General features: G+C 44.3%; 1 protein-coding gene across 2 annotated transcripts in view; it reads left to right on the forward strand.

Moving 5' to 3' along the window:
* Positions 1-26,104, forward strand: part of CUL4B (cullin 4B) — a 173,680-nt gene that overhangs the window by 85,413 nt on the left and 62,163 nt on the right. For both annotated transcript variants that reach the window (XM_033946652.1, XM_033946654.1), the window contains exons 6-11: positions 5,420-5,493; positions 5,641-5,803; positions 5,994-6,083; positions 14,394-14,476; positions 16,097-16,164; positions 16,428-16,546. In XM_033946652.1, coding sequence (XP_033802543.1) covers positions 5,420-5,493; positions 5,641-5,803; positions 5,994-6,083; positions 14,394-14,476; positions 16,097-16,164; positions 16,428-16,546 — 597 coding nt within the window. The remainder of the gene's footprint in view (positions 1-5,419; positions 5,494-5,640; positions 5,804-5,993; positions 6,084-14,393; positions 14,477-16,096; positions 16,165-16,427; positions 16,547-26,104) is intronic.

Raw genomic sequence — 26,104 nt, forward strand, 5'->3', positions numbered from 1 at the left:
ACACTGTTAACCGGAACTCGAGCGACCAGCAAAAAAAAAATCAAAGAAATACTGTAATACAATACTTTAAATGAAAATAAAATCAGTTTCTGACGGAAATTTAAGTGTAAACTTGGTTTGCCACACGCTTTGCCTACCATATGTCTGGTAGTTTGTCTAGAACAGTTTATGCTATGGTATATTATTAGTTAGGCCTATTTTTAATTGTAGCTCTCAAGTAACCAGAAACTACATTTATCCGGCATCTACCAATCCCCATGGATTGCGGGTTAACTAAGAGTCTACTATATTCTATTCAATAAATAGAAAATAGTTATTTTTCTACCTTTTTTTATTTGCTCAGTTTTTTTTAGCCCAGAACGGGTTACAAAGTACATCCACGATATAATCGAGACAGGACAAAGATTACATAATTTACAATATAGACATGACAAAAAAATATATCCACTAAGCAGCTCTGGTGAGAGTAGGTGGCATAGGTGCGTTGACTCTGAATAGCATTTCTGGGTGCATATCCTTAAGGCACTGGGTTTGTGAAGAGGAAGGTTTTCACAGCCTTCCTGAAGGGGAGAATGGTGTGCCATAGTCTGGGTATGAAATATGAGTAAGAGCGTTTGCAGGCTGTTTCAGTTTTGAGGGAGCAGCCAGGAGGTATGGTTAGTCGTTTTTCTCCTTGGGATCTCAGTGGTCGCTTTGGGAAGTAGATTTGTAGTTTAGTTGTAGGGTGGAATCGTTTCATGGAAGGCTTTGAAAGCAAGCATCAGGGCCTTGAAGGCACAGCATTTTTGAATGGGCAGCCAGTGCATGGAAGCTAATGCAGGGGTAATGTGGTCGCCAATGCCAAGGTTTTTAAGAATGCAGATTGCAGCATTTTTCACCCTTTGGAGGCGGGAGAGAGTTTTGGTAGGCAGGTCCACTAGTAGTGTGTTGCAATAGTCTAAGTGAGATAGTACAAAAGTGTAGTTGGGCAAATTCGGGTTTGTTTGGTCAGTTTTATTTCTCAGATCATGTTGGTCTCAAACTCTGGTTTGTTTCCTTCTGTCTTCTCTTAACTCATTCACTGGGGTCTCCTGCCCATATGACATTTCTTCTTCAAGCTCACCATCCATCTTCAATCTCTATGTATGTATTTTTCCCCATGTTCAGCATCTCCCTTATTTGAGTCTCCTATACTTCCCTTTCTAGTATTTCCCCTGTGTCCATCTCCCTGCCTTCATCATTATCATCACCATTCTATGTCTCCATCCCTTCCCCCGTGTCCTGCATCACTCCTCTGTGTCCCTATGCCCCCCCAAGTCCAGTATCTCATACACACACACACCTATCCCAGGCCCTTTGGTCTGTGTCCATTTACCACCCCCAGGCAGCGTTCCCCTTTGCGTCCCTATCCCTATGCTCTCTTAATGCCCACCATCTCCCCTTTTTTCATATATTTCCTTGTGTCCAGCTTCTTCCGTCACTTACATCAATGTCTCTCACCTTCTCACTTTCCTCTTTCCCTTCACTGTGTTCAGTATTTCTCTTCCTCTTCTTTTATCCTCTTGGTTCAGCATCTCTTTTCCTTTCCTTCTCTATCCTCCTCCTGCAGATCCAATATATGTCTCTTTCCTCCAGCTCTAGTCACTTTCCTCCCCCCGACATGGGTCCAGCACATCTCTCCCTTTCCTCCAGCTCCAGTCACTCCCCCCCCCATATGATCCAGTTCCACTCTCCATTCCTTCTAGCTCCATTCAGCCTCCCTTGCAGGTCCAGCACCCTCTTTGTCTCTTCCCCTCAGACCAGATCCAGTACCTCTTTCTCATCCCTTCAGCTCTGGAACCAGCCAGCCAGCACCCCACTCCCCCAAGGGTCATAGCAGCAGCAGCAGCAGAATCCCCCCCCCCCCATGCAGGTGCAGCAGCAACTCTCCCATGCGGGTCTGTATCTTTATGCCTTCTGTATTTCTGTATCTCTATGCTCCTCTACCTCACAAAACTGGAAGTTACATCAAGGAGGGACTTGGCATGGCTGAGGCTCCTGAAGTTAAAATAGGTGCAAGGGGAGCTGAGGAAGAAGGCTTAGATGCCGATCTGGTCATGTTTTGTTTTTTTGCCACAGGAGCAAGGCTTTCTACCACTCCCACAGAGCGGTAAAAGACCTTGCTCCTATTTCCAGGTAAACCAGCTGTAAATTTTCCTTTTGTCACGGCTTGCATCCTCATGTCATCCTCTACTGCACAAAAAGTGGAGTCCTAGTAACACTACAACTGAGGAAGTCAAGAGTACTCAAGAGTTATAGACATCAAATGAAGAAATGTCTTTATTGATCAGTTTGATTTGTACCAATAAAGGCATTTCTTCATTTGATGTCAATAACTCTTGAATACCCTTGACTTCCTAGGTTGTAGTGCTGGGACTCCACTTTTTGTGTTTCTTTGGCTGTCTTTGTGGCAAGTTTGTACCTTTTTTCCTCAACCATTCTCTTCTGCACCTCAAGTCTCTCTCAAGCCACAGATTTAATTCATGTACCAAAAGAGCCCTATTCTCTCCAGTATCCTACAGTATTGTTTATCTACCTCAGATTGAGCCACAGCAATCTCTCTCACTTGGTCCTTTGACCAGGTTGCTCCTCATCAATAAGAGGTGATCTGTGAACTGGTTCAACTTTGAGCTTGGGAGTCGCCAACTATTCCTGCTTTTCAACCAAGAAAGCAAGGTTGCGATCCTGTAACAGGTGTTTTTCTTAAATAGCAGGATTAATGGGGCACGCAGGGCCTGATTCTATAAATGGTGACTGCCGTATGTCAATCAGTTAGGCACTGTTAATAGAATCATGTCTAGCAGCACCTAACTTGGGCATCGGTATATTTTCCTGGCCTAATTTATCAGCACCTAACACTGACGCTTACCGATGCCTAAGGCATTCCAAGCCCAAATTCCACCCCTAACCACACCCACCATCCACACAGGCTGCTGATTTCCACATGGAACTTAAATAATTTTTTAATTAATTGGCTTTTAGTGGCATTTTCAATTATGCCATTTAAGCCAATTGAAAAATTTAGGTTCAGCAAAGAAAATTGGCTAGGTTTCACTTATAGAATCGGGGCCACATTCTCTTGCGCAACTTACTGAGGTGACTGCTTTTTGTGGGATGTGCTATGCATACGCAGAATATTAAGCCAATTCTGATCTCTAGGATAACTGTTCATCCCAGTGCCATATGATGACCTCCTGCTTATGTAGCTCTTGTAATAGGTCTCTTCCATAGAAACAATTACTTTTGTTTTTATTTCTACTTATTTTATTTTCTGTCTGAACTTTGATTCCTTAAGTTTCACAGCTGTTCTAAAACCTGTGGGCCTGAAGGAATATTTTAAGTAGCTGCTTTCTATGGTGGTAGGCTAAAGTGTTTTGAACAGTAGTTTAGGTCCTGTGTGACTTGACTAATTAATTAGAAAAATAGCCTCCCCCTCCCTCTCCAAAGCATGAGCAGAGTGTTTTGAGTGTTAGTCTGGACTGCAGTAGCTGCACATTTTGATGTCATCCAGGAAAGGAACAGGCACAAAGGAGCAAGGAACATCCTATTCCACTGCAAAGAACAGGGATAAATCATGGAAACATGAAATGGCCTAGATAATATGGCAGCCCTTTTCACACACTTTGAATTTTGCAAAAATGCTAGCATGTCTCTGTCAGTGAATCTTGAGCCATAATGGTGTTGCAGCTTTTAAATGAATCGGGTCAAGTTGAAGAGCATTATGTGACCAGCTGTTTAACTTAGGGCATATTGTTTAATCAAGAGCTATCCAGCGTTTGCTACTTTTTTACTAAGAAGTGCCCAATATTTTAGGAAAGACCGAGCTTAATGTACGGGTTGGCTTGATGGCAAAGTGGCTGTAGAGGAATCTGAAACAAATCCCAGCTCTTGTCACCTTTTGGCTCCTGGGTGGGCTCATGTTGTGTATGTTGCAGAGGCAGTGTTCACAGATTTGGAGAGAAGAAAGTCTGGTAGCTAATAGCTGGCTTTTACAGTCTCTAATTGCAGGGTTCTGAAAGTTGCTCTTGTGCATGGCTTTTGGTTTGGCACTGTCACTACAATGACCAGATTATTTGGGGGAATATATAAAACAAGGAGAAAAAATCCCCAAGTTGTTGCAAGCAGTCTTATGGTGCCAGAACCCAACCTGGTTGGTTCAACTGGAGGCAAAGGGAACATCTGGGTCAAAAAGCTTCATACATGTAGGAACAAGTAGGAAATTTTTATATAAAAAAACATAGGTTCATGTTTGGGCCTTTATGCTTGAAGCATTTTTATTTTTATTTTTTTTGCATAATGTATGTTTTGGTTCTTATATTTGTATAGGAACATAAGAATAGCCTTACTGGGTTAGACCAATGGTTCATCTAGCCCAGTAGCCTATCTTCATGGTGGCCAATCCAAGGCACTAGTACCTGGCAAAAACCCAAAGAGTAGCAACATTCCATGCTACTGATCCAGGGCAAGCAGTGGCTTTCCCCATGTCTGTCTCAATAACGGACTATGGACTTTTCCTCCAGGCAATTGTTCAAACCTTTCTTAAAACCAGCTAAGTTAACCACTCTTACCACAACCTCGGGCAGTGCATTCCAGAGCTTAACTGTTCTCTGAGTGAAAAATATTTCTTCCTATTGGTTTTAAAAGTATTTCCCTGTAACTTCAAATGTCCCCTAGTTTTTGTAATTTTTGGCAGAGTCAAAAATTGATCCACTTGTATCTGCTGCACCATTCAGAATTTTGTTGACTTCAATCATATCTCCCCTAAGCCCTCTTCTCCAAGATGAAGAGCCCTAATCTTTAGTCTTTCCTCATATGAGTGGAGTTCCTTCCCCTTTATCATCATCTTGGTTGTTCTTCTTTGGACCTTTTCTAGTTCCGCTATATCTTTCTTGAGATAAGGTGATCTGAATTGAATGCAGTACTCAAGGTGAGGTCGCATCATAGAGCGATAATAATTCCTAGCATCTTGTATGCTTTTTTGGCTGCCGCCGCACATTGGGTAGAAGGTTTCATTGCATTGGCTACAATAACATCCAGATCTTTTTCTTGTGCACTAACCCCAAGATGGACCATAGCATCTGGTAACTATGATTTGGATTATTTTTCCCAATGTGCATTGCTTTGCATTTGTATTTGTCCACATTAAATTTCATCTGCCATTTGGATGCCCAGTCTTCCAATTTCCTAAGGTCTGCCTGCAATTTTTCATTGACTTAAGCTTCTAATAAAAAGAGCTCTAAAAAAAAAAAAAAAAAAAGCCTGATGCATATGTATTCTTATAAACTAGCCAATGCAATTGTGCCTTGCAGAGTTTGTACATGTATAAATCTGTGCTTTTTGGATCAGGATGTACAGTTAGTGCTTTATAGAACTTAAAGTAATGCAAAATTTTATTTTTCAGATCATGATTAGGAGTATCTTTTTGTTTCTGGATCGAACTTATGTTCTTCAGAATTCTATGCTGCCATCCATTTGGTAAGAATTCAGTGATAAAAAATTCTAGAGCATCAAATTTAATTTTAAATTCTATAATTAGTCATTAGAGCTTGAAGATCAAAATTATGTTGTACTTCTTGAATTGGCCTATTTGTAATATAAAATGATATATTTTCTTTTTAATAGGGATATGGGACTAGAGTTATTTAGAACGCACATAATTAGTGATCAGAAAGTTCAAAATAAGACAATTGATGGAATTCTTCTATTGATTGAGAGGGAAAGAAATGGAGAAGCCATTGATAGGAGTTTGCTGCGAAGTCTTCTAAGTATGCTGTCTGATTTACAAGTAAGGATCTGTTTGGTCATGCTCTATTTCCAAGAATGTTTTGACTTTACATAGTCTGAATGTATATCATCATATGATTTATATTATTTTGTTGACAGACTGGACTTACTTTGTCAATCTTTTGTAATCCTTTTTGAGCTGTTTAATCTGGTGTCTGAAACTTAATTGTATTTTTTTGTGTGTGTGTTAGATTTATCAAGACTCTTTTGAGCATCGGTTCTTGGAAGAGACTAACCGCCTTTATGCTGCAGAAGGCCAGAGGTTAATGCAGGAGCGAGAAGTAGGTTTCAAGAAAAATCTTTTTCATATATATATATATATATATTTTTATTTTATTTATTTTTTTTTTTTGCTAATCTTGAAAGAACCATATTGTCACTATGTGTGATCTTCATCTTTTTATCCTGATAATACAAATTATATTACTTCCCTTCAGGATTCTATATGCTAGTTGTTCAATCCCAACCCACAATCCAGGAGTTGCAGAAATCCAACACTTTTCTGAGCACATACTGAGAGCTAGCAAATTTATCCAGTTATAATTTCTGCAAGTAATCCATGCAGAAGCCTTTTGCAGTTGCTCTGCTTCTTTTTCTTGGTTGGGGGTTTTTTCGCTTTCTCGCTGGCTTCAGTGACTTGAAACTAGAGAATGACACGGTGAGCAAACTCCGCAGGAAGTCGCAGTGGGCCGCGGTTTGCCCGCGGGCCAAGGAGACGCTACTGCCTGAATTGCCCTAGACACGGGAACAAAACTTTTCATCACCCGCAAGAACAGTGATAAGCTTTGTCCCCGCGAGTAAAAGCACCCCCTCCATCATTACCGTTATTAACCGTCAATTCGTCTTCCAAGTTCAGACGGCCATATTGTCTTCTCTTTATCGCCGACTGACTCGCGCTGTTCTCACGTTGACTCCGCCCCCTATAGTGTACCGGCTCTCAATTGGGTCTTCTTCTCCCACTCAAGCAGTGAGGGGACCAATGCTACTGCACACACGTTCTTGAAAAACCCATTTAATGGGTTGTAGTTATGCAGCAGCAGCGATTTTGGACAGAGCCGTGAACAGGAGGATGGGTTGCTGGAGTGGTGTGGAGTGAGAGAGAAACTTCATAGCTGGATTTTGCTAGAACTTGGAAGCGAAAGTCTAAGGTAAGACGGGCCTCAATTGAAAAGTGTCCCCACACTTGCCTTCTGCTTGTCAGCCCAGTGTTCGGGGGGGGGGGGGGGATAGTGGTGGTTCAGTTGAGCTGATCGTGGTGGGGGTGGGTTCTTTGCTTCAGAGTCCGGTTGAGCTGATCGCAAGGGAAGCTCCAAACAGCTGAACCTGCAGCTTTGTGAAGTCTTGCCGGCTCAGCTGATCTTGGATTCCTTTGCAATCAGCTCAACTGGACTCTGAAGCAAAGAACCCCCTCCCCCCCAACCTAAATCCAACTCTAGAGATCGGTTCCATTTTTAACCTGGTGCTGAAATGAATAGTAATAAATGGCCAATCACTTCTTTCCCAAATCTGGATAGTATGCCCGAGGGGGGCTTTTGATATATTTGGGGGGTGTTCTATGTGGGGAGATGTACTTTGTGTGTGTTTGCAGTTGGGGGGGTTATACTTGTGGGGACTTCGGTGTAGGGAGATGATTAAGTAACTGGAAGAGTCTTTATGGCAGACTGATATCATTTGAAAGAAACAGGGGCAGCTTTTTCTGTTCATTCTTATGCAATACTTGCATGTTATATGGCTTATTGGCTTTCATCACTGCTCTGTAGTATCTTCAGTGGTTTGGGAAATTGTGTGTGTGTGTAATAAAACATTCTCATTGGATAGGAAAGATTGTGTTGGACGGCTGATGCAGTCAGACTTACCAAAATATGACTTGTTGGGTTCTGTTCCAATTTGATGTATATGTTGGGGCAGTGGTCACAGAGATGGAGCAGGGACGGGGACAAATTTTTTTTCCCCCGTGTCATTCTCTACTTGAGACCCCTTTCCAGTGGTCCCCTGTCGCAGGAAAGGATATAGTCCTGCGGTGTCGAACTGCTGCTTCACAGAGAAACTCTAGTGGATCTGTGGAGCCAGTATGCTTTGTGCTACCCTTCCTAAACTCTGGGTCCATTCCCTTGGAAGTTTGCTGGCCCGCTGACCTTGTCACGGGTTTCAAATGCAGGCTGTATGCGTCTGGAGGGAAACTCACCCGGGTTTGAAGGCGCAGGCTGCCTTTCTCGCTCCCGACTGCGTGGCTAGGATCCGTGGGGGCGGAGGTCATAGTCGGTGTCCGGCCAACTGGCAGTCCGAAGATCTTCTTCTCTAGTCATTTGGAGAAGTTTCTGAGGCAGAAAATATTTTCTCTCCATTCAGCTGCTGTTAAAAATGCTGGCAGGCAAGATACTGCAGAACTGTAAGTACACCTCCATTAATTACTATGGGAACTGGTTGAATGATTTAAGTCATTTCCCACAGTTTCTGTGGGTAGGGTTCAGGTCCCCCACCTCCCCAGACCCCAAATCGCTATTTTTTATTTTCAGGTTTTGTGTTCGTTTGTTTTTTTGCCATTTTTGGCCCAAATTTGCTGACGGCAGCCATCTTGGATTTTAATCAATCTTTTATTCAGTTTTATTTCTGCCTCAATACCCCCTAATTTTGCTTAAAAATCATTTGGGATGGATTCCCCAGCCTCTAATCTGCTGAATGTGTGAATTGATGGCACTGGATTGGCGCCAGATTAGCGACAGTGTGCTGTAGCGCGCTGGGGGAAGGAGCGAGAGCTTCAGACTTTGCCTCCTATGGGTACTCTAGGGCTGGGGAGCCGGCCTGGGTCCGTGATTTCAGAAAAAATGCTCACCCAGAGGCTATTCTGGAGTCTGACGCAAAATGCCTACGTTCCAAGTTTGGGGACTTTTTTGGTGTGGCACGTGTGCCTCAAAAGAGCCCTGCCATGGTTGCTGGGTGTGTCTTTTCACAGGATTTTATTTGGTTTTCTGGAAAGCATTTTGTTCAGTATCTGCTCGTTTGATGCAACCGGCAGGCATGTCGGGTCTTTCTCAGCCTGTTGTGCTGGTAGTGGTACTTCCTATTCAGGAGCCCTCTCGTCAGACTATGGCAGACATTGATTGCAGTGGTTGCCATTCATTTATTATGCCTCTTCTGTCTCCTGACATTGCTTCTATATTGGATAGGGCTGCTACCCTCGCCAGCACTAGTCACCTCGGCCACCCTGGGAGTCCAGATTTGGGTGCTGATCCATCTGTCCACAAACCTTTTAAGCAAGGTTCTGTGCACTTTTTTATTTCTGCTGTTCCAAAAGAGCTCAATTTGGATTCTCCACCTTCCACTTCTTAGGCTTCGGTCGGGGACCGTTCTCATGTGCCTTTTTCTATCCCATCTCCAGCTTCTTGATCTGGTTACAATGTGATAACCTCAGACAGCTCTTTCCAACCTTCTAATGCTATGTCTATTCCTTGAGTCCTGATTTTTCAGCAGGTTTTTTTAACAACCTAAGGTGGTGCACAGTCCTCCCTGATGATGGGGGCATGCTGTTTAACCCTTTCAGGACCATAAGGATCGTAGGCCAATTTTTGTGGTTTTGACGACATTTTTATGGTAAAAAGGGCTTGCAGATGCCAAAAAATTGATTTTTTTTTTGTGAAATATCATTATTTTTTTTTTTTTAAATCAAACTTCTGGCTTATTGGCAGTGTGGCAAGTGAATCTTCTCGTCAATCTGGCAACGACGCTAATGAATGAATGTCGGAACCAGTTTGTTTACATAAAGGCAGTATCATATGGAATCCGTACATATCAAATTTAGAACTGTAGACTATCCCAATCAAAATTTACAGGATTTTAAAGTTATGGGACAAATATGTCCCTTGGTCCTGAAAGGGCTACGGTCTCTCGGGATCACAGGATGCATATTGTTGGGGGGGGGGGGTTGTTTTTTGTTTTGTTTTTTTAAAAAGCTTTTTGTAGTGGCATCTTTAGGTATCAAAGCGGTGGTGGCTGTTTCCTTTACGGCGCAAGCCTGTCATGCCTGACTGAGCAGTGTGTCCTTTGTGGCGGTGCATGCCTGTCCTCCGCTGATATAGATTGTGAGCCCACCAGGACAGATAATAATAATAATAATAACAGTTTATATACCGCAGTACCGTTAAGTTCTATGCGGTTTACAAAAGATTAGTGAAGTACAAGTTGAGTTGACGTGCAAGTTGAATTAGTTTAAGGGATGTGGGAACAATAGGGAGAAAGGAAAAATAGGGAAAAATACTTGAGTACCTGATTGTAAAACCACTTAGATAACCTTGATAGGTTATACCTAATAAACTTGAACTTGATGACCTCATCACCGGTGCTGCCTCGTGCCGCCCTAAGTCTCTTTCTGTGAACAAGTTTAATCAGACGTCGGGAGGGGTTTGAAATGCTTTAGTTTCTCACGCAGGTTCATCAAGGATCTGCAAGTTCTAACTCTCGGAGATATCCCAGGGCTACGCCCCATTACACAGTTCCAATTCCAGGCATCCTCAGACCTCGGGTTCCAGTGCATTGGCTGCGCCTCAACAGACCTGATGCCGCCAGGAGTCAGATGGGCTTCCTCATATTGGAGGCCAAATTCTCAGTTTTATTAGGAGTTGTCCCGACTCATCGAATCCATAGGTGCTGGCCATCATTCGGGAGGGGCACAAGTTAGACCTCTTTTTTGCCTGCCTCCAGATTTATTTCTGGGCTCCAGCAGGTCAGCCAGAAAAGGAGTCCAGGGTCTATGATAGCTGTGGTCTTTTTAGGAGAGTTTCTGGGATCCTTAGATCTGGGAGGCTAGCCTCCATATTCCGATCTACCCAGAGCACTGCAGGTTTCTGCGTTTTCCCTGTTCTGCAGCAGCATTTCCAGTTCGCAGCTCTGCCCTTTGGCCTCGTGACAGCACCAAGGTGATGGTAGTTTTGGTGGCTTTTCTCTGCTGGCAGGGGGTCCTTGAGTACGACAGTGCGGTGGAGACAGTGGTGTCTTTGCTGCAGGCATCGGGAATAGCTGCTTCACGCCTTCCTAGTCCCTGCAGTATCTGGGCCTAATTCTCTTAGACACCAGACAGTCATATGTTCCTTCCTGAGACGCTCAGATAGAAACTTCAACAACAGATCAGAGATCTCATGGACCTTCCGGCTCCCATAGCCTGGCATTGTCTGCAGGTTCTGGGGTCATTGGCAGCCTTGGAGGTGGTCCCCTGGACCAGAGCACACCTGTACCCTTTATAGGATCCCTCCTCTCTTGGGGTCTCCGCAGAGTCATCCCCTTAAGATGCTACTCCCCTGGACAGTGCCAGCTCACAGCAGCTTGAGCTGATGGCTTCAGTGAGTAGCACTCTGCCAGGGCTGGCTTTTTCGGATTGCCGAGTGGATAACTCTTATGAAGGATGCCAGCCTGTTGGGGTTGTGCTGCTCACTGCGGAGACCGCTCTATTCAGGGGCAGTGGACTCCTCATCCAAAACGTTAATCGATCTGGAGCTTCAGGCAATTCGGCTGACGCTACTCGCTTTCCAGATTCTTCTGGAAGGGAAAGTATTGTGAGTATTCTCCAACACTGCCACAGCGGTGGCATATGTAAATCGTCAGGGGAGCACAAGAGGCGCTCCTTTGGGCCAAGAGGCTCACATGTTGTTCCGCTGGGCGGAAGTACTTCTTCCGTCTTTCTCGGCAGCCCATGTGGCTGGAGTCGTCATTGTTTAAGCAGACTTCCTCAGCCAACAGGTTCTTGACCCAGGAGAATGATCCTTCTCGCGAAAGGTGTTCCATCTAATCATACAGCGCTGGGGTCAGCCCAGATAGACTTGGTGGCTTCAGCAGAGAACTCCTTAAGGCTGGATGCCTTTTCAGTTGACAGACACAGTGCGTTAGCCTAGGACTGGATGCCTTGGTTCAGCCCTCGCTGGCTCCAGAGCTCCAGTGCGTGTTCCCTTTTGTGGCCTCTGGTCGGTTGGGTCACCCGCCAGATAGCGACACATCCTGGTCTTGTAATTCTAGTGGCTCTGGATTGGTCTCGTCACCCACAGTAGGTGATTCTTGTCTATCTTCAGCGAGACGAGACATTTCAGCTCCCTCTTCATTGCTACCTTCTCAGTTGGGGGCCAGTGCCCATGGAGAACCCACAGCGCTATGGTCTTACAACATGGATGTTGAGCGCTCAGCCTTGATGCAGCGCAATTACTCAGCTGTAGTTAGTTTTACTCTATTTTGCATCTGTAGAAACCCTCTACTATGGCTGCTTATGCCAAAGCCTGGAAGGCTTTTCAGCAGTGGTCTGCTAAAAGTCCAGGTGGAGCCTGAGAGGGATCCTATTTTGGTGGTCCTAGCTTTTCTTCAGGTAGGCCTAGAGAAGGGTTTAGGGTTTAAAGTTCCGGTTGCAGGCTTTTTGTGTCTTAGAGCATGTGGAAGCACTAATTCGCTTTCTGCTCATCCAGATGTGACCAGGTTTATGAGAGCGGCACTTCGTTTGCGACCTCTCTTGTGTTGTCTTTTCCCTTTGTGAAATCTTAACATCATTCTTCAAGGCCTTGGAGAAGCCTCATTTGAGCCACTGAAGGATTCTGCTTTTCTGCATCTGGCAGTCAAGACTCTCTGGTAGCCATTGTTTCAGCACGGCGACCAGAGTTCAGGCTCATTTCAGCACGGAGTTTCAGGCTCGTTTGTGCAGGGAGTCCTTACTCTGTATTAAGGATGCAGGAGTTGTTCTCTGCACTGTAACTTTCTTTCTACTGAAGGTGGTTCTGCCTTCATGTCAACCAGGAAGTTCGTATGCCTGTGTTTCATTCCTTAGGCTCTTGCGCAAGTTGGATGTCAGGAGCGTCTTGCTCCACTGTTTGGGGAGGATTAATGATTTGACTGTCTGATTACCTTTTTGTCCTGACTGCTGTGCCTCGCTGTGGTCTGCTGGTGTCCAAATCCTCGATAACTCGATGGATTTGAAAGGCTATTTCCATGACTTGCATCGTGCGCGGCAAGCAGCCATTGGTTTCTCTTTATAATAATAATAATAATTTTATTCTTATATACTGCCATGCCCATCGAGTTCTAGGAGGTTCACAACAATTACATTAGGATCCGCATTGACATGCCGATTTACAAACAATGAATTGGGTTTACAAACAATGTATTGGATTTACAAACAGTGTATTGGATTTACAACATCTTCAGCCGAACATGGCCGAAGGAGCGGAAGTGGGAAGTAGAGAGGAAGGGAAGGGGTCAATAGAGGGAGGGGGGGCCGGGCCGAACGGGCCGATTTATCACGATTTATTGGATTTACAACCACTTTAGCCGAACTTGGCTGATGAAGAAGGAGGAAGGTAAGTGAGCTACTAGTCGAGTATGCCTACTCGACTAGAAGTGTTATTGCGTCATAGGCAGGGTCTCCCACGATTCATCTCGATGAAATTTGCAGGGCGGCTACTTAGTCCCCGCTTCATACCTTTACTTGGTTTTGCCGAGTGGATGTGGTGGTTTGGTCTGATGCCACTTTTGGGACCTCAGTTTTGTGGGCAGGCTCTTCTGTCCCTGCCTAGATGCTACCATTGCTTTGGTATGTCACCTAGCATATGGAATCCGGAAGGGACGTAACAGAATGAAAGATTAGGTTTTCATCTTCGATAATCTTCTTTCTGCTAGTCCCTGTAGAATTCCATATGACCCGCCCTCTCTGTGTACACTCGGTGGTTTGGAATAGCGTGCTTCTTTCTGCTTTGGTTATTTTCCTTACAGGCTTACACACTTTCCAGCCAGTTGACAGATCCTGTGGGCAGTTTCCAGTTCTGTGAGTATGTTTACCTGAAGGCTCATGTGGTTGCTCGTTGCACACAGCAGGTTAGTTCTACATCGTTCCTAAATGTTTTGCTTGAATGCCTTTGAGCCTGTTTATTACTTGTGTCATGTTTTGCAAAGCAGACCAGTTCAAAACTTGTTTGGGTTGCTGAGGATATTCCCTCGTACCCACAGGTATGTTACTTGGCTTTGGAACTTAACTGGATATGTTTGCTAGGTCTCAGGCTAAAGGGGTGGAGCATGTGCTTAGAAAAGCGTTGGATTTCTGTAACTCCCAGATTGCGGGTTGGGATTGAACACCTCGCATATGGAATCCTACAGGGATTAACAGAAAGAAGATTATCAAAGGTAAAAACCTAATCATTCATATTTGGGCCTTTACCTCCCTCTAGTTTTTACCAAAACAACAATGGTGAAGTGTAGACATCCGGATATAGAAATTAGCTGCTATATGCATCGATTAGCCAAAGAAGCATCATCCAAAGAAGCATCATCCTCTGAGCTAAGTGCGATGAGGAGATGTCTATTGCTGGAGTAGGTTGGCGTTCATCTTTAGAGAACTGTAAGCAAGATAGGTTCTGAATCTTCCTCTTTGACGTAGCTTCCAATCTTATTTACAGTATATGAAACCAAAAACAGATACCTCCAGATTGAACTGGAGGCATCGAGGCATATTTTCAGTCCCAGTTATTGCATAGCTGTTTATGTTAATTTCTAGCAGTTCACTGTGAACTATTCACATCAAGAAAACAAAGTAAATGTACAATACTTTTTTATTTTATAAAACTGTGTAGGTTCCAGAATACCTCCATCATGTCAACAAGCGACTCGAAGAAGAAGCAGACCGGATTATCACATATCTAGATCAAAGTACTCAGTAAGTGGATTATTATGACTTTTATACAGATGTTGCCCATGGCTGTGAAAATGGCATAAAACTCTGCTAGCCAAAGAGTGACACAGCTCTGCTAGTGTTTGCTAGTACAAACCTAGCCAGATTAGAATGTATTCTAGATAATCTGGAGAATTGAAACTTGACAGATTTGTTTAGATTTTTTTTTTTTTTTAATCTTTAGTGTAAATACATATATAAACCTATTTTTGTCAACTTTGATCTTGGGTTGATGAAGCTGAAACTTTTCCAGTTTTAACATTGACTCAGCCTTTGAAAAATAGTCATGTAATATAACACTGTGACATTTAATAGTCATGTAATATAACACAGGACATTGTGACTAAAGCACTAGAAATGGTGTGAAAAAGTTCAGTTACCCATGTGACACAGATATTTAGCTCTGAATTATAAATACATCTGTGCTTGTAACTATTAACCAGAGGAATTGCATTTAAATACTTAACAGAATAAATAATTTGAGACATCTAACAGACAGTTTATAAATCATATTAGCGATGTGCCACTGAATATACACACAGCTTGGAATATCCAAGTTACATTTCGAGTCATACCAACATATTGTATGGCTTATCTAGATGCTAAATTTAGACGTTTAGGGTATTTGTAAGGAGCTACCTAGTTTAAGGCAGTAAAACTGTGTGCCAATGCTGGTATTTTAGTCATTTGTGTATATAAGTGACCTCTTGTAAAAAAATAAAAGAAAATAAATATATATACTGAAAGTACAGATTTTATTTAGAGCACACATTTTCACTGTGGGTGTGCATTAAAATAATAAAATTCATTAATTTTGTCTAGCATTTACTCCAGCCATAGAACTAGGCCCAGCATTATAAAACTACTCTCCACACTGCTATATGTTATCAATTTCACAATTTATTGGGTCTGTTTTTAAACTTGTCATTTGGTGGTGTTCCTTTTAAATGTCAGCCACAGTGTTTAAAGATATACTTGAATATTCAGTGCCAGCCAATTTTATCTAAATATTAGTACTGAATATTCAAGTATAGGGAGTGGCCAGTAGCATTAGCTGGTTATAGATGATATTCAGTGTCTGTAATGGGCAACTTTTTCTCTGTCCTAGTTACCTGGATAGCCGACTAGGTATCGGCACTGAATATCATCAATACCTGGATAAATTTCTGCTTCTCCCCCTCCCTGGATAGCATTGGGACAATTTTCAGGCGTATTATCTGAATAATGCTGCTGAAAATCCAGATATGGGTCCTGATCAGTGGTACTTGGCAACTGCTGCTACCTGGATAAATTCCACTGAATATGCCACTTTTTAGATGGTGTACTTTGGCTGTATAACTTATAATTAATTCATTTCCCAGGAATTAAATATATTTTTATTGGACTGGCATAACCTCCACTGACAGCATAATTGCTTTTGAATACGAACTGCTTCTACTTGTTTCTTTAAACACCTTGTGGAAAGCAGGGCATGGATCCCTCCTATTGGTGCTGGCCCTAGCTTACCTCTTTTTTTGGGAGGGGGAGCTCTCAGAAGCAGTCTGTTTCTGCTTATCTTTATACTTTGCCTTTCCTAGAGAGATAATCAGACCTTCTTTATTCTAGGAAACCATTAATTGCCACTGTAGAAAAGCAACTTCTAGGCGAACATTTAACAGCGGTCCTTCAGAAAGGTAATCTTCATGCTAAGAACATAAAGATAAACCCTGCTGAGTCAGTCTAAGGTCCCTTAAGCTTTATGGATCCAGGTCAAACCAAATGTTTACCCATATACAATAGTTTGTTATGGGGCTGGAAAGCCAGACTTGGCCTAGTGCTGCTGGTTGATTTGAATTTTCCAGAGGTTGAGGTTCTCTGAGAGAATATGTTTCAGTGATTGATATGGCTAGCATATGATTTGGTGACGTCTAATGCCTGTTAACAATTCTCAATACAGGTTTGAACCATCTTTTAGACGAAAACCGAATACAGGACTTATCGCTGCTATATCAGTTATTCAGCAGAGTGCGGGGTGGTGTGCAGGTTCTGTTACAGCACTGGATTGAATACATCAAGGTACTGTGCCATAAGGGTTGCTGTTGGAATGTCAAAGTTGTTGCCAGCTCAGAGATAGTATAGGTTTTGTAGTAAATACTGTGGTTGAAGCAAGAGCAAAGCAGATGAAAAGATACTTTCAACAAATTTGAATTTAATTTTAGCGCTTTCAAGTGGACTAACAAGGCAATTGCTTATACTACTATGTATATACCGGTATAAGAATTGAGAAATAATTCAAATATTAGATAAGTTAGAATTGAAATACAGCTTTATTTTCTGTTTTAATATGGTGTCCTACTTTCAGTAAAATAATCCATTGTTAGACAACATACTCCAGAAGTCTAAGTTGGTAAGTGAACCAAAGGAAAAAGGTGTTTGAGGACTTGTCGGGGTATACTGGATAAAAGTGAGTTTTTAGCTTGGACTGGGAATCGGCATCTCGCTTATCAGAAGTAAAAGTAGGGAAGATGGGCAAAACAATTTGCACTTCTGTGCAAGGAGTGCAAAGGAAAGTACGTCACATCTCAGCAACTCGCAACAAAGGAGGAAAGGGGAAACTATATTTATAAAGGATTGCAACAGTTTGAAACTGGCATGAAATATAACTAGGAACTAATGCAAAGAATGAAGGAGAAGAGGGACATTGAAGTGTTGAGAGAAGATGAATGGAGGACGGAGTCTGGCTACAAAGGAGAGCAATCCAAGCCCAAAAGAGAGAGCATTTAAAAAACTAATGGGGGATATCTTACTAAGAGAGGCTGTGTCCCTTGTCCACGCTAAGACAACATAGGCCATCACCTTTATGGCTGTCCTGAATATTTTCAGTAAGATTGCCATAAATGGACTTCAACAACTGCTGCTTGCCAGTAGCCAATAATTTGGTAGTGCAATGGAATGTTCAACCAGATTTAAAGATGGGTAAAGTCCGATATTGTACAACTTTGAGCAGACAGTTTTGTACAAAGCTTTTGTAATTTTTATTATTTATCCCAGGACAAGCAGGCAGCATATTCTCTACATGTGGGTGACGTCACCGACGGAGCCCCCTAGCGGACGTTTTCGCAAGCAGATTTGCTCGAAGACCTTCAGGCTTGCGATTGTCCCGCGCATGCACGCGTGCCCCTCCCACCCTGCCTAGGGCATGCATCGTCTCAGCGTGTCCTCAGTTCTCTGTTTTCCGCGGAGCCAGAAGCACTGCTCCCTTGCTTCGCGCGATCTCATTGTCCCTCTTGCACCGCGGCTTGTTTGGCTAGTTTCTGTTGAGTCGCTGTGCTCGCATCTTTATTTTCATTTTTTTCAGTTCATATATTTTTGACTGGGTTCCCAGTCTTCTTCTGGCTGCCTGGCCTCGCGGGGCCGCGGCTGTCTTTTCTTATGTCCCAGCCTCATTCCGGATTTTAAAACTGTACTAAGTGCAACTGGGTTATCTCCATCACTGATCCTCATCGTTGGTGTGTGGAGTGCCTGGGTGCAGAGCACCGCGTTGAGTCGTGTCCCCGTTGTGTGACTTCATAACTGCGAGCTCTTCGTCAAAGAGTGGCCAAGATTCTCCAACTCTTTGGCCCCATGAATCCTGCGGGACAGGCCTCAAGCTCGGCCTCAACACCCTCATTGGGCGCCTCGGCCTCGAAGTCTTCGACCTCAAAGTCCCCTTCAGCCTCGGCCCCCTCCTGCTACTCCGGCCTCGGGTAAGTCCCTCTTCCCTCCTCAGGTGTACCGGCAAAAAAAGCCTACCTCGGAGTCTCATGTCAGCGCCGCCTGGTTGGCATCTTCGAGACATTTATCTAAACATGCCTCCTCACGTAGGGAATACTCTTCTCGAGGTCGCCCCCGAAGGAGCACACTGCTGCACCTCCGACCCACCTACCTTTGGTCTCAGTGCCTATGTTCGAGGACATGCTTAAGGCTATCATTACCACACAGCTTTCCTCGGTGGTGAGCCAGCTAGTCCCGACTTCGACGCCTTTGATCTCGGTCTCGACCCAGTCACGGTCTGACCAGCCTGAGCGTCCCCTCGTCTCTCAAGGCCTCGCACGTAAGATTTGTCGGGTTTCCTCGAGCAAATCTAGGGGGCTCCGTTGGTGACATCTCCCACATGTAGAGAATATCTGCCTGCTGTCCCTGGATAACACCTGTTACGATAAGTAACTGTGCTTTTTGGGTTGGCATCAAATTACTTTGAGAAACTATTCTATTTAGAATTGCCCACAAAATATATTTTGAGACTTTGTTCCTCATAATGGAATTTCTGTAAACTTATGAAAATTTGTAGGAGGTGTTTGCACTTAAGTTAATAAACCAAGAGAAATCACAAATAATGTTTTGCTTATTCAAATATCTTAGTCTGAGATTTAGTGTCACTTCAGAATACTTATATTGAATGATTTCTTTATTCGAAACTCCTCTTTTCCTGTATTGTTATGAGGAAAAGATCAGAGTCAAGATCTCCCAGGACACTGAGTGAATTAGTCATGTACAAAAAAATTAGAATTGCCATGTATGAATCATAGGGTCTCCTTTTGGTAGATTTCTTTTATGTGGTGGGGAAGATGGGAGCCTGCTGTTGACAAATAGAGTAGTTGTTGCTTGGCATCATCCATGGAACTGGGAAAAGACTCCTGCTACAGGCTTTTTTTTATAGGATAGGGACCTTACTTGCTTATCCCACATGCCAGTCCATTTTTATTCCTTCCAAAGGTCTTCCTTGTCTATATTTTACCTAGATTGTATTTTCAATTATTTTAATTCTGAGGGCTTAATTTTTATCAATGGACTTTTCCAGCTTTGAATGCCAAAGCCACATTCCCTTTCCTTAGCATACTTATCAGTCCAATCCTGAACATGTGGATTGTGCCCATCAATCAGAGGTTGGAGACAGAGAAAAAAAATGAAGTCCTGCATGCTTCATCCCATAAGTGCACCATACAGCCTTAGATGATAAGCATTTCTCTGTCTCCAGCAGATGGTGATGGACAGACTGTACAGCTCCTGGACTGGTTACTGAAGCAGCAGCGCCTGTGTACCTCATTTGAAGTTTCAATCTCAAAAACAAAAGTAAATTTAATTTGATGTAGAGCAAGGTGATACTTGGAAGCATCAGTTCTTCCCTCACCCCCATCCCTCTACATTCACTGTTGAGTTGTTTTTTTGGCCTCACTTAAGACATTAAAAGTCTGCAGCATTTCCTTGCTACTCTAGCAGTAAGCGGGAAACGGGAGAGAACATGTATCTGTATCTCAAGGAAGGATGATTACCTCTCTTTGACTAGTCTCAAGAAAGCTTGGATTAGAAACCAAGAGTTCAGACTGTCAGCAGTGCTTTTTTTTTCCAAGCAGTAGGCCAAAGCCACCAGTCTTTCCTACTGGCTTGGCTCATGTACCTGAGGTTAATTTTTGGGATGCAGGCTGCAATGGAAAGGCATAACTCTGATTCCTTATCATCCCTCCAGACCAACACAGATCGAATGGGTTTACTCTCCTCTGCCAGCAGATGGAGACTGAGCCATTGACTTTTGGCTAAAATACAAGTGGGCTGTGCAGTCCCATCTACAATCAGTTTGTTTTCAGAATCCAGCAGGAGGAGTGGTAAGCTTGTGCATTCTGTACTGAGATTTGTTAGGGCCTGTTGGATCTGATTAGTGAATCTTTCTTGTCCCTTTTGCTGTCCGGACAGAGCTTGGGGACCCTCTCAGAGGTCCTACTGACCTCGGGAGTGCCACTCTCGAAAGTGTCAAGTCCCTCCCCCCATTTCCTCCCACCTCCCATTATGTCTTTGTTTTAGAAGAGCCTCAACTGTACTGCTGGCCCCCTGTTAGGCACAGACTACAGTTTAGAGCCAATGGGGTCTCCTCTCTTGAGCTGGTGAGCTGTGAGAAGATATAAAAAAAGAAAAGAAGAATAAATAAAAGGAGCATAAAAAGGGCCTGAGGTGGCCGTTTTTATACCACACTGTTGTGCATGGGTCTTCGGCACATTTATTAAGAGCACTTCTAAAAAGCAGAACGTGCGTTTTTTGTGGGTGCCAAGTGGTGGATGCAGCCGGTATGTGCACAAAGTATTCCAGCCGCCTCGAGGGGGAACAGACGTCGGCTTTGGGTGTCAGCATGCAGGGCTTCCCTTCGCACGTGCACCGCTTGTCAGAGGGGGATGGTGGAGATGCCTGGGCTTCCCTCACCTGCCAGTGGTCAAGGATATTCAGCATTGCTGACCGCCGTGGGTGGGGGGCTGGGGACTCCCTTGCCGCTGCAGCAGTGGTTGCAGGTGGTTTTGCCTTAGCGGTGTGGGTCTAGTCAGGCCTCATTGCCACTTCTTCTTTCAGAAATCAGTTGGCTGGCCTTCCCTCGGTTTTGGCAGGAAGCACAGCCATTGTGCCTGCGGCCTCAGGCGATCTTCCTCCTGCCTTAGAATGACAGGAACAGGCCTTTCATTTGTCTTCTGCTCCTTCTGTGAATTCTGTATTGACGCCAGGGATTTTTTTACCCTGATTTTGTATTGGACATGTACAAGGCTTATTTACAGGCAACTAGAGGTCCCGGGGATCTCGTGGTGTTCTGGGGGGTCTTTACATTCCACGGCCGCCCCCATTCAGTCTCCTGCTCTGGCTACCTCTGTCCAGCCCCCTCAGTCATTGTCCAAGCTGATCTGGTTTCACCGGATGAGGACTTGGATCTTGGTGTGGACCTCCCAGGATCCTCTAGGAGGGTCTGTTGATTTGGATGGTGGATTATTGGAGGTGCCGGTTGGCAAGGATGCATCGATTGTGCGCATTTTTCACCAGGAAGAGCTACAACAGCTTATTCTTCAGATGTCATCGGTTTTATGCTTCGAGGAAGAAGCTAAGGACCCCCCTCGAATTGTGGACCCTCTGCTGTGAGGGATCCAGTCAGCATCCCATTCTTTCCCTTTGCATCAGGATACAGTGGTGCCTCACACAACGAACTTAATTCGTTCCAGGAGCAAGTTTGTTATGCGAAAAGTTCGTTATGTGAAACGCGTTAAGCGCAGTGACTAACGACTGCCTGCAGTGCCTGCGCGGAAGGATGCAATACATCGGCAGCGATCGTGGAAGCTCGGGCGACTTCGTTGTGTGAAACGAAGTTCGTTGTATGAATCATGACATGAAGTTCGTTGTGTGCAGCGTTCGCTGTGCGAGGCGTTCTTTATGCGAGGCACCACTGTATTTGGGATGTGGTGTACGCTCAGTGGAAGATTCCGGACACGCCTTTTTGCTTGGCGCGGTCCATGGCCAGGCTCTACTCCATTCCTGTATGGTCTCCACTATCGCTCGAAGACATACAGTGCCAGTCGAGGGCGGTTCAGCCCTGAGAGAGACCCTCAGGACCGTAAGATGGAGGCTCTCCTTAAACAGAGTTTTGATATGGCTGCCTTGGTTGTTCAGGCAGCAGTTTGTGGCAGTCTTGTAGCCCGGGATTGTTTCTTGTGGTCTGAGCGACTGGTCAGGAGGTGGCTAAGATTGAGCTTGGTGATTCTTACCCCTCTGTTGTGACCCACCATACCCTATGGCTTTGGGGTTGGTCGGCAGTGGCTTCAGGGTTGGTCGGTGGATGCAGCATCTAAGTCTAAGCACAGTAAATTTCCATTTTGGGGCTCTCCTCTTTGGGGAGGAGTTGGATAAGTTGATTCAAGCCTTAAGTGACTCTAAGGTGCGACGGCTGCCAGAGGACCGACCGCACCAGGGTTCACGGGATCGTACTGCCTGTGGGCATTCACGTGATTTTCGTAGGTACTGTCCTGGCCTGGGGTTGGCCCCTTTTCCTTCCAGAGGTTGCTTCTTTCAAACTGGGCCTCTTCTCCCTTGAAAAGAGGAGACTGAGAGGATATGATCAAAACATTCAAGATACTGAAGGGAATAGACTTAGTAGATAAAGACAGGTTGTTCACCCTCTCCAAGGTAGGGAGAATTAGAAGGCACTCTCTGAAGTTAAAAGGGGATAGATTCTGTACAAACATAAGGAAGCTGCTCTTCACCCAGAGAGTGGTGGAAAACTGGAACACTCTTCCGGAGGTTGTTATAGGGGGAAACACCCTCCAGGGATTCAAGACAAAGTTAGACAAGTTCCTGCTGAACAGGAACATACGCAGGTAGGGCTGGTCTCAGTTAGGGCACTGGTCTTTGACCTAGGTGCCGCCGTGGAAGCGGACTGCTGGGCACGATGGACCACTGGTCTGACCCAGCAGCGGCAATTCTTATGTTTTTAAGATATTTTGAAAAGAGTAAGTTTTCAACTGAGTTCTAAAATGTTTATAAGAACACGCTGTAAGCAACAACGCTCAAAATTTTTTATCATATGAAGCTGCCTGAAATGCTAATTTATGATCAAGAAATTTTTTGCTTTTACAACCCTGAACAGATGGAAAAATGAACGGCGCATTTGATCTTCTACTTTACTTATGAGATGCCATAAGAAATCTTATCGGCCATATAAAGTGGAACAGTACCATACATAACTTTATAACAAAAACAACCCAGTTTAATCAAAACTTGAGCCTCCATCAGAAGCTAATGCAACTCACGGTAAAACGGCATTACATAGTTATACTTCTTTAACCTATAGATTAACCTAACTGCCGTATTCTGAATCAATCTAAGTCGGGCCATATCCTTTTTAGTACTTGTCAAATAAACACTGTTTCAGTAATCAAGAAGACTCAACAACAGTGACTGAACCAGAAATTTAAAAGCCGAAAACTCAAAATACAGTCTTATGGTACGCAACTTCCATAAAGTATAATAGCCCTTTTGTACCACAACATTTATCTGATTTTTCATGGTCAGATGCTGATTAAGAACAAATCCCAGGTATCAACAGAGATCTCTGGGTTCCGTCCTTTCGAATGGAAACACTGAAATCCGTAATTCTTGCTGTCCAGCCTGGAGAATTTCTGACTTCTCTCGACCTAATGGAGGCCTATCTGCATGTTCCGATTTGGGCCTCCCATCAGCATTTCCTTCACTTTGCGATTTTAGGGAGCGCATTATTAGTTTTGTGCACTTCCTTTTGGTCTAGCCACGGCACTGCAGACCTTCACCAAGATTATGGTGGTAGTGGCAGTGGCCTTGCACAAGGAGGACATTCTGGTTCTACCCCTATCTGGATGACTAGTTCATTTGAGCCAAGTCGTTCCAGGAGAGCTCCTGTGTTACAACTTGGGTTGTGGAGTTTCAACAGTCGCTGGGCTGGGTGGTCAACCTGTCCAAAAACCGGTTGACACCATCTCAGTGCTTGGAGTAGCTTGGTGTTCTCATTGACACCAGCTTGGTGAGAGTATTCCTTCCAGAGGCCTGGGTGTGCAAATTGCAGGTGTAGATTCGCTCCCTGATGGATTGTCAATGCCCGTGGTCTGCAAGTCTTGGGGTCGATGATGACCTCGCTGGAAGTGGTCAGTTGGGTTCGGGCTCACATGCGTCCTCTTCAGTATGCGCTTTTTCGGTTTCACGATCTGTACCATTTTGGTTAGTTCATCACAACCTACACTGGTGGCTACAATCTTGCAATCTAATTCAGGGAGTGAGTCTTTGATCAGCCCCAGTGGACAGTGCTTCTCACAGACACCAGTCTCCTTGGTTGTGGGGCTCAATGTCTCGGTCGCTCGGCTCAGGGCAGCTGGTTGCCAGTAGAGGTGTCCTGGTCGATCAGTGTTCTGGAGACCAGAGCCATTCGGCTAGCATTGGTGGAATTCAAGTCCTTGCTGGAGGGCAAATCAGTTTGAGTTCTCTCAGACAATGCCTCGGCGGTGGCTTACGTCAGTTGGCAGGGAGGAACCAAGAGTCATCTAGTGGGGCATAAAGACTCTCTTCTCAAGGAGTGGGTGGAAGCTCATCTTCTGAACATCTCAGCTTCCCACATAGCTGGAGTGGACAGTGTCAAGGCGGACTTCCTCATCGTTATGTGCTTGATCCCAGCGAGTGGTGTCTCGGACAGGAAGAGTTCAAGTTGATTGTTTAGTCATGGGGCCGACCAATTGTGGACCTCATGGCAACAAATGTAAATGCCAAAGTGCCGAGGTTCTTCAGTCAGCGCAGGGATTTCCAAGCCAAGGGGCTAGATGCTCTGGTGCAGGCTTGGCTGACGAACGGCTTGCTGTATGTCTTTCTGCCTTAGTCTCTGTTACTAAATATATCAAAATCAACATCAATGTTGTTCCCGTGGAAAGACGACCTTACACTGTCATCTCAAATCATCTTAGATAAAATCCCACTACAAATTGTTAAGTCCACAAAGATATTAGGAGTAACCCTTGATCACAAGCTCACTTACCATGATCAAATCAGCTCTGTAGTGAAATCTTGTTTTTACAAACTACGCCTAATTAGATCATTATCAAAAATGTTGGATCCAGCAGCTTTAAACATTCTAATTCATTCCCTCATAATATCAAGGCTGGAGTGGACTATTGTAATTCATTATATAAAGGCATCTCAGAGAAAGAACTTAAAAGGCTACAAATAATTCAAAACACAGCTATAAAAATCATCACTAACTCAAAAATTTGACCACATGACCCCCCCCCCTTCTGAAAAATGCTCATTGGATTCTAATTTCTTACAGAATTACCTATAAAATAGCATCAACGATTTTCAAAACTCTGATGGGCAGAGTTCTTATTCAGATTGCCTGGCACACAGGCCATGTGATTCTTGTGGCCTTGGACTGGCCCAGGCACCCATGGTATACAGATCTGGTTCATCTGTTTATGGCAGATCCTCTCCCGCTGCCCCTCTCGACTGATCTTCTGACTTGGGGTCCCATTCCACTGTTAGATCTGGGTCCCTTTTATCTTATGCCTTGGCTCTTGAAATGGAGCACCTAAGTAACACAGGTTATTTGGAGAAGGTGATCTCCCCCTCTCTTAGGTTCTCTGAGGCTGTCCACCTCTTGGGCTTATGTGTGTATTTGGTGTCTTTTTGACAAGTAGTGTTCCGCGTGTGACATGGTTCCTCTTCATGCTTCTTTGCCTCACATCTTGGAGTGGCCTGGAGTGTGGCCTTGCCTGCTCCTCTCTTAGGATGCAGATTGTGTCTGTCTTTTCACAGTCTGTTGCATGGTTGGCATTTGGCCTCTTCTCCAGATGTGATTCATTTCTTGCGGGTGGCGAAATTCCTTCACCCTCCGGTTCGTCCATCTGTACTGGCCTGAGATCTCAATCTGGTTATTTCTGTGCTGCTTGTTCCACCTTTTGAGCCTCTCGGTTCCTACACGTTGAAGGACCTTACTCTTAAGGCAGTCTTCCTGGTGGCCATTACTTTCACAAGACGTGTTTCCATACTGCAGGCCTTCTCTTGTAGCCGCCATTCCTGGAGTTTTCTAAGGAGCGGGTTGTGCTGTGGCCGGTTCCCTCTTTTCTTCCAAAGGTGCTTTCACCTTTTTCATGTCAACCAGTCCATGATCCTCTCGGTTTTTGATGGGAGGGCTCTTTGGAGCAGAGACAATTGTACAAATTGGATGTCCGTAGGGACCTTTGCACTTATGTTCAGCAGACCCAAGAGTTCCGTTGGTTGGATCGTCTTTTTTCTCGCGGGTCCTTGTAAGGGGGACAGTGCTTCCAAGGCTACCAT

The sequence above is a fragment of the Geotrypetes seraphini genome, chromosome 5, assembly GCF_902459505.1.
Source record: "Geotrypetes seraphini chromosome 5, aGeoSer1.1, whole genome shotgun sequence".
Lineage (NCBI taxonomy): Eukaryota > Metazoa > Chordata > Amphibia > Gymnophiona > Dermophiidae > Geotrypetes > Geotrypetes seraphini.